The 7,922-nt window shown below is 31.8% G+C and overlaps 1 protein-coding gene across 1 annotated transcript; it reads right to left on the bottom strand.

Moving 5' to 3' along the window:
- Positions 1 to 257: 257 nt before the first annotated feature.
- On the bottom strand, positions 258 to 4,571 carry LOC145098696 (heat shock 70 kDa protein 3-like). Its single transcript, XM_079036309.1, has 4 exons — positions 4,549 to 4,571; positions 4,204 to 4,250; positions 2,176 to 2,404; positions 258 to 2,092 (listed from the first exon to the last, which is right to left on the bottom strand). Exons 3-4 carry the CDS (start codon positions 2,384 to 2,386, stop codon positions 450 to 452), a joined length of 1,854 nt encoding a protein of 617 aa, XP_078892435.1. The 5' UTR covers positions 2,387 to 2,404; positions 4,204 to 4,250; positions 4,549 to 4,571; the 3' UTR covers positions 258 to 449.
- Positions 4,572 to 7,922: the final 3,351 nt, after the last annotated feature.

The following is a 7,922-nucleotide window of genomic DNA, read 5'->3' as shown; positions in this document are numbered from 1 at the left end:
ATATTTGCTACTGAATTTGGAACATGTAATAAGGAAATGAACTAAAAGCAAAAAGATTATGCCCATTCTTTTAGCAGACATAGAAACAAACCTTCGATAAAACATGGATAAATGAAAAAAAATAAAAACTTATGTAAGGGATTAACAAGAACTAACGAAGGAATTTTATGTTACCATATTGTTTCATAAACAATGTTCATTAACCATATTTGATGACAAATTTTTGGTATCTATTTTTCTAAAACTAAAATTGCAAATTGAAAAAGGAGAAATATATTTATTGACTGTATATAGTAGACATATTATCAAAATCATTTGATTCTTCACTCACATACAAATTCAATACAACACTCAAATGTAAACACTTATTTAAAAATACAAAGTATAACACATACTTTATAGTAGATGACACTCCAAATAATTTTGCATCACGATTAAGCATATTTAGTTTAAACATGTTGGGCAATGATTGGCAAACATACCTTTTCCAACTGATTTAGCGCCTTTTGATACTCATCAAAATCTACAACCCGACTTTGTTTAAGAATTTCGCTTGCTTTTTCTATGGCGGTCTCCATTAATTGCAGGTCTTTATTGTTAAACCTCTTCGTAGTGTTTCCTATTTTCTTGATTTTGCTTTTCACATCGTCTATGTACCCCTCCAACGCATTACGTGCAAAAATCGTCTTCTTGTAATCCTCGTCTTTTAACTTGTACTTATGAGCATCATCAAGCATTTTTTCGATATTTTCCGTTGAAAGCCTCTCCTTGTAGTTAGTAATTATAATCCCTTTTTTTAGGCCAGTTGTTAATTCCACTCCCGAGCAATTTAAAATACCGTTAGCATCAATGTCAAAGGCTACTCTTACCTGTGACTTACCCTTCGGTGCAGGCGGGACTGCGACTTCGAATTTTCCCAACCAATTATTGTCCACAGCCCTTGTTCTCTCACCCTGATAGACATTAAATGTTATAACTTTTTGGTAATCATCAGCAGTAACATAATTCCTTTCCTTCTTGGTGGGTATTGAGGAATTTCTGTTAACTATAATAGACAAAGAGCCATCACGGACTTCTACACCTAGTGATAGAGGCACAACGTCTATCAACACTAAGTTGCTAACTTTTTTGCCACTACAGCCGATTAATTTTGCAGCAAGAACTGTTGCACCATATGCAACTGCCTCATCAGCATGGATCTTCTTAGAAAGCTCTTTTCCTAGGAAGAAGTCTTTCAACAATTGTTGTACCTTGGGTATCCTGGTTGACCCACCAACTAATACTACCTCATCTATTTGTTTTTTATGCAATTCTGCATCACCCAAACACTTTTCCACCATCTCTATACACTTACTAAAGAAGTCTTCATTAAGCTTTTCAAACTTTGCACGAGAGATTCTCATAGAAAAATCAACACCATCATGTAAGCTGTCGATATCGACAGTAGTATCAATAATTGAAGAGAGAACTCTTTTTGCTTTTTCACAAGCTACCCTCAATCGAGATAATGCTCTTTTATTCTTACCGATGTCTATACTGTGCTTTCTCTTGAATTGTTCCACAAAAAAGTCAACCATTGTGTTATCGAAGTCCTGACCACCTAAGTGAGTGTCACCGGCAACAGCCTTAACTGCTATCGTACCCTTCTTATCAATGGTGACAAGAGAGACATCGAATGTACCACCACCTAAATCAAAGATAAGCACATTTATGTCACGAACTATATCATTTTTCATGTCCAATCCGTATGCGATTGCTGCTGAGGTTGGCTCATTGATTATTTGTAGAACATTAAGTCCAGCAACATGACCAGCATCCTTTGTTGCTTGGCGTTGGGAATCATCAAAATAAGCTGGTACTGTGATGACTGCATCACGTACAGTTTTACCAAGGAATTTCTCTGCAGCTTCTTTCAATTTAATAAGAACCATGGATGAAATTTCCTCCGCAGAAAACTCTTTATTTTCACCATTGTAAGAAACTAAAATCTTTGGAATGTTGTTACTTCCTTTTATGACTTCGAAAGGCCATAACTTCATGTCTTCCTGAAGTTTGGTATCACTGAATCTCCTTCCAATCAATCTTTTTGCATCTGAAAATCCACCAAGTTTATATTAATCACTAACAGATAACAATAGAGCTTAAAACAAATGACTAAATTATTTAAATGCAAACCATAGATGGTGTTTGTCGGGTTCATAGAAATTTGGTTCTTAGCACCTTCACCTATTAGACGTCCGCCATTTGTGAAAGCAACACAAGATGGCATAGTCCTATTTCCTTGATCATTGGAAATGATCTCAACTTGGTCATTTTGCCAAACACCCACACAAGAATATGTTGTACCAAGATCAATACCAATAGCCACAGCGACGTATCTATTCATGACTGTTTCAGGTAAAACCTACATTTAAAACATAATAATTATTTATTTTGATAATTATGCTGATTTCACTCTTCAAAATTATATGCGATTTCACTCTTCAAAACTATATGCATTTATGCAAAAATACTACCTTTAAACAAAATAGTAAACAAACAATATTTTCAAAAAATATGTGCATGGTTCTTTATGTTTTTTTTATTTGCAGAAATTATTTAAGTTATCTTCTCAAATAAATGTTATTTAATTTAATAGTTTCTAGGCATCGTTTAATTAAACAACATTTTTTTTTCATATTAATATTTATAAAAGGCCTCAAACATGAGTATGAGAAATTCCAAAACATTATACTTCTAAGTTGAATTTTTCTAGTGTGCAAAAATAACTTGAATTATTAAGGACAGAACAGAGCGTCAAAGAAGCTATAGAAAGGATTATGGTTCCTATCATACACCGATCATCACCTTAACACAGTATCACTGCGAACCAACTAACTACCACAAATGGATGGAATATATTTTCTGGTTCTATTATCAATCACAACACAAACAAAATAGAAACAAATAAAGTGAAAAGGGGAAGACGTGACTTCAAGAAGCTTAATTCGTTAGACATTCTTCAAAATTGCTTGAATTGATCACGAATTATTCGGTTATATATATATATATATATATATATATATATATATATATATATATAAGGTTATTCTAAGACCAAAAGCGTATTGTGACACACATAAACATATTTCATGCCATATTTTTCTATTGTTCATTTTTTTTTCTAAAAAATAAAGAAAAATATGGCTTTCTAAAATTTTATTCAATTTTAATTTGGAAAAATCCAAAAATACAAAACATAATAAAAGTAAAAAACCCACTGTTCATGTGTATATTATACATCAATATTCTATTAAAATATTACATACATAATAAACTATTAGAATATTATATATAGTATATGTTTCTAGTAACATTCTATATTATTTGTAGAAGTCAATAAGAATATTAATGAAAATATATATTTTGATTGATATTTTATACATTAGTTCTATAGATTAATGGTTTTTATTTTTATTTTATTTTAATTTGGAAATAAAAAGTAATGAATTTCTTAGTTATGTATTTTTTTTTTTCATTTTTGATAAAATTTTATTATATTTTTCAGTTTTTATTTTTTGACATCAAAATGTATAACACGAAACACATCAATTGTCTCTCGAAACCCCATTTTCTCATATGAACTCTACCTTTTATATATATATATATATATATATATATATATATATATATATATATATATATATATATATATATATATATATATATATATATATATATATATATACTAAGAAATCCATATAAAATGATAAATGTTTTTCTACATAATATTCAAAAAAAATTCAAAAAAAGATCAAATTATTTTTTACGTACTGGCATCTAAGAGAAGCGCCTAGAAAAGTTTTGAATTTGTTTTTGGTATGAATATTCGCATGCATATAGTCATATACATTGTATGGATATTTTGATAAATGTTTAGTACTTTTTTTAGTTTTTTGAATGACTTTCTTCCACATACATTATTTGGTGTAGTTTATTTTTTCATGAAGATGATCTATACGGCTGCATATATATTTATGTATATGTACATATATATGATCTTTTTAGTGTATTGAGAGAGAGAGAGAGAGAGAGAGAGAGAGAGAGGGAGAGGGAGAGGGAGAGGGAGAGGGAGAGGGAAGAGGGAAGAGAGAGAGAGAGAGAGAGAGAGAGAGAGAGAGAGAGAGAGAGAGAGAGAGAGAGAGAGAGAGAGAGAGGAATAACCGATTATTATGTGATTGAGGTCCTGTACGTGTGTATCTTCTGATTTCCTGCATGGACATTGATGACAAATCCGACCATGTATGAGGTTAATTCACATAATAAAACTTTATCACCGTATGTAAATGATTCAATTTGATACATATATAATATCGTATCAGGCAAATAAAATTTAGAAATTATATTAAGCTAACTGACTTCAAAGTATTAATGATGTATTGAGACTAAAACAAAACACAAAGTTTAATATAATTTAACTATAACAAATGATAATTTTGTTTTGCTAGTTTATACCACAAAATAAAACTAACATGAAAGAATATCAATAAGACTACTTTATAATCTTACCTGTTATGTATGAATGTATGCATCTACTCCTCCCCATCCCCTTATATATGTATACACACATACCCACACATACCAATTACAAAGTTATTTTATTGCCCTTTTGGATTACTCCAAAATTTTGAAGACTTAGTTGTCGCATAATATTTGGGAATATTAAAATACTTGGTGGAAAATACCATCAATGCTTTCTTATGCCCACTTGATAAGACTAAAACATGCGACTGAGTCTACTATAATTTTTGTAATATAACAAATGATACCATAAAAAAATTAATTTATGAATGCATTTCTCCCCATACCCTCAGCTATATATAAATACTGCATACCTGCTACAAAAGAAATTTATTCTAATACGCACTTGATAGATCATATATTTTTCTTTTCGAATTAGTTCTCAAAGAAGAATGCGACAAGTTGCATGATTATTGTTACAAAAGTCTTGCATAATTTATTGGTGGAGATTATTTAATTGTATAATGAATAATTTGTGGGTCTAATTCAAGTTTAAATGTCATGGTCTTTTTTTATTGTGTAAGCAATAAAACTTCGGTATTTAATAATTCAAGTTTAAATGCCATAGTCTTTTTTTATTGTGTAAGCAATAAAACTTCGGTATTTAATTTTTTTTAACCGACAACAGGTACATTAAATAAAACATCAATTAGCAAGAAACTAGAAGAATAAACAAACGGGCATGAGTAATTATGAGGGATAATAGTTGAAAATACTGTCAAAAGTCATGAATTTTTTGGTAATACTTTAAGTTTTATGAAAATTATTTTAGAATTAATTGAACTTTTTTTAATTAATTAAAGAATTTAAATCCTAATTAAATCATAGAGATTTATTGGAATATTTCAGAAACTTATGGAAAGAAACCATGATCGGTTTTGGCCTATCACTTATAGGGATATATGTAAGGATTGTCCTAAAGAATTTGAAATATTTAAGGATTTATCTGTTGTCTACAAATAAATTGTTAGAGATCAAACTCTAACTATTGATTGTCTATGTATAATCGCCTACTCATGCCCCTTTCTCTTAATATTCAAAAATCATAACCTCTCTCATATGGCTAGTGATTTGGATTAACTTCTCCAAGGGTTTTTTCTTATTAGCATTTTTCAGGTTTGGGTATGACTACATTAAAAAGTAATTCTCCTTTCGGTGCTTCACCCATTGCACGATCTGACAATTAACAGATCTCAACCAAGACGACAAGAGGTTAGTGTTTAATCCGTTCTTTTGTTTGATTTTAAAAGTAGGTTTCTATAATTAGTAAAACCTAGATCCTAGGTTGTATGTACACACACACACACACACACACACATATATATATATATATATATATATATATATATATATATATATATATAGATATATATATCATGTTTTGTTTCTGATGCCTTGATCGTGTGTGTAGACGCATAGAAAACCCAATAGTTTTTACCAAATGCATTAGGTTTATGCTATTTGCACTACTTTGTAAAATCGAAAATCTTAATCTAGACTTACAACAGATGCGGTGCGCCCTCTATCGGATGCGGCGTGTCTGGCCGATTTTGCATATTTCATAGTTGTAACGTTCCAAATATTCTTAGTAAAATTTTCATTTTTAAAACAATAAACCATGCAAACGATTTGTTCAGAAACCAATCAAAGTGAATATATCATTAAAAGATTAGATAAGAATCACAAACAACCAACATGGAAAACTCTGGGGGGATGTTGTGTGATCATGTCAGGCGCTTCCCTTTGGAACCGGAAGTACCTGAAACCATAAACGTGAAATTGTAAGCACAAAACTTAGTGAGTTCCCCAAAACACCACACACAATACATAGAATACTGAATGTTATTTGCGAACCAAAGTCTTACAATTACTATCATGCCATGAGTTGTATCATGGTCTTTCCTTCCTAAGCTAGGGGCCAAAACCCTGTTTTTACAAACAATTGCCAAGATCCACCTCCTAGTCTTCCATGCAAGGTTGAAAAAGATAATTATCAACCTACATATAACTATTAAGGTCCATACCTTGGTCTTGCATAATATTTGTCAGGAGCCATATCCAGGTTTTTCATACACTTTCCAGGGGCCACCAACTTGTCTTCCTACATAACATAATCTAGTAGGTCGGTATTGATGCCTTCTACCCACAAGTATAGTGACGAGACTCACCTCGATCGGTAAAGGAATAGATCTCACACACCAGCCACTTGTGATGTGCCCACTAAACATATCCAAAACAAAACCCTATGTAGGTACAAAAGCCAAGACTAATCCTCATTTGGGCAAAAGACCATTTTGCACTTCCAAGTCCTCAACCCCTCATAGTTAACCAAAGGTCAGACTAGTAAAAAAGTCAATGATCAACGCCAATTGACTTACACCCTGTGTAACGTTATGCCATGTGTACTGAGAGTACGCTCTATGTACCATGTTGTTAACCTATTTCCAATTTTTGCTCTCAACCAATAAAGACGAACCTTCTATTGCTCATATCTGGTCCTAATAAACGTCTAGAGTGATATTGTTGCTAACTTTATACCTTTGCATGGATAGATAAAGCTCAAATCCAAATTCTAGCTTCGTAACACCTTTTAATATCCAAAAACTCTTGCATGAATGAATACGAACAACCAAGATCCCATTTTTATGACTCCTCAAACTCAGATACCACAAGGAATGACAACCACAAGGTCTGGAGTAGCTTATACTCTCAAGACTCAATATTATGAGACCAAAGGACATGGAAATCAAGAATCTAAAGAGATTTAACATATGGATAAAATGGATTTAAAATTTATACCTCCTGGAGGATGATGACGAAGATTCATATCGTGATCTACAAGTCTTGAACACCCTAAGTGTTGGGGTGCAAAGATATTCATGATTGACTTGTAATTGTTTGACTTTTGTAAAACCCACTTGCATGTTGTGCATTAGCCTTTAGACCCATGTGTTAGTGAGAGTGAGAGAGACATGTAAACACCTCTATATAAGGTGGGTTTGTCCACTTGTAGAGGAGTGCTTGAGAGATGTAAAAGTTGAGTGTGTAAGTGTGTGTTATTTATGTAGTCTAGATCTAGATCCTTTTTGTGTAACACCATACATAATAAATACATCTCTTGAACACCCAAATCACCATGTTCAATTGTGCAAAATTTAATTCCACATGCCAAACCAAGTTCTTATGTAACAACAATTGGTATCAAAGCGGGTCTTCAAGATCAAGGTGATTTTTGAAAAATGATTCTCGGTTTCGAACTTTTGTCGCAATTTGAGCAATTTTGGTGAGTCTATCTCTATGATATCTCTTAATTTCATTGAATTCGTGCGTTTCGTTTTTGATTCCTGATCGTTTTGATTCAT

Source organism: Lactuca serriola, chromosome 1, assembly GCF_051521515.1.
Source record: "Lactuca serriola cultivar US96UC23 chromosome 1, Lser_US96UC23_V15, whole genome shotgun sequence".
Classification (NCBI taxonomy): Eukaryota; Viridiplantae; Streptophyta; class Magnoliopsida; order Asterales; family Asteraceae; genus Lactuca; species Lactuca serriola.
This window is presented reverse-complemented; position numbering and strand designations above follow the sequence as displayed.

What these genes read in the sequence shown, in the direction of transcription:
- LOC145098696 (XM_079036309.1), bottom strand. Translation starts at nt 2,386, where the DNA reads ATGAATAGATACGTCGCTGTGGCTATTGGTATTGATCTTGGTACAACA. An exon ending in CCCGACAAACACCATCTATG is followed by an intron (nt 2,093 to 2,175) that starts GTTTGCATTTAA and finishes GTGGATTTTCAG; the next exon opens with ATGCAAAAAGATTGATTGGA.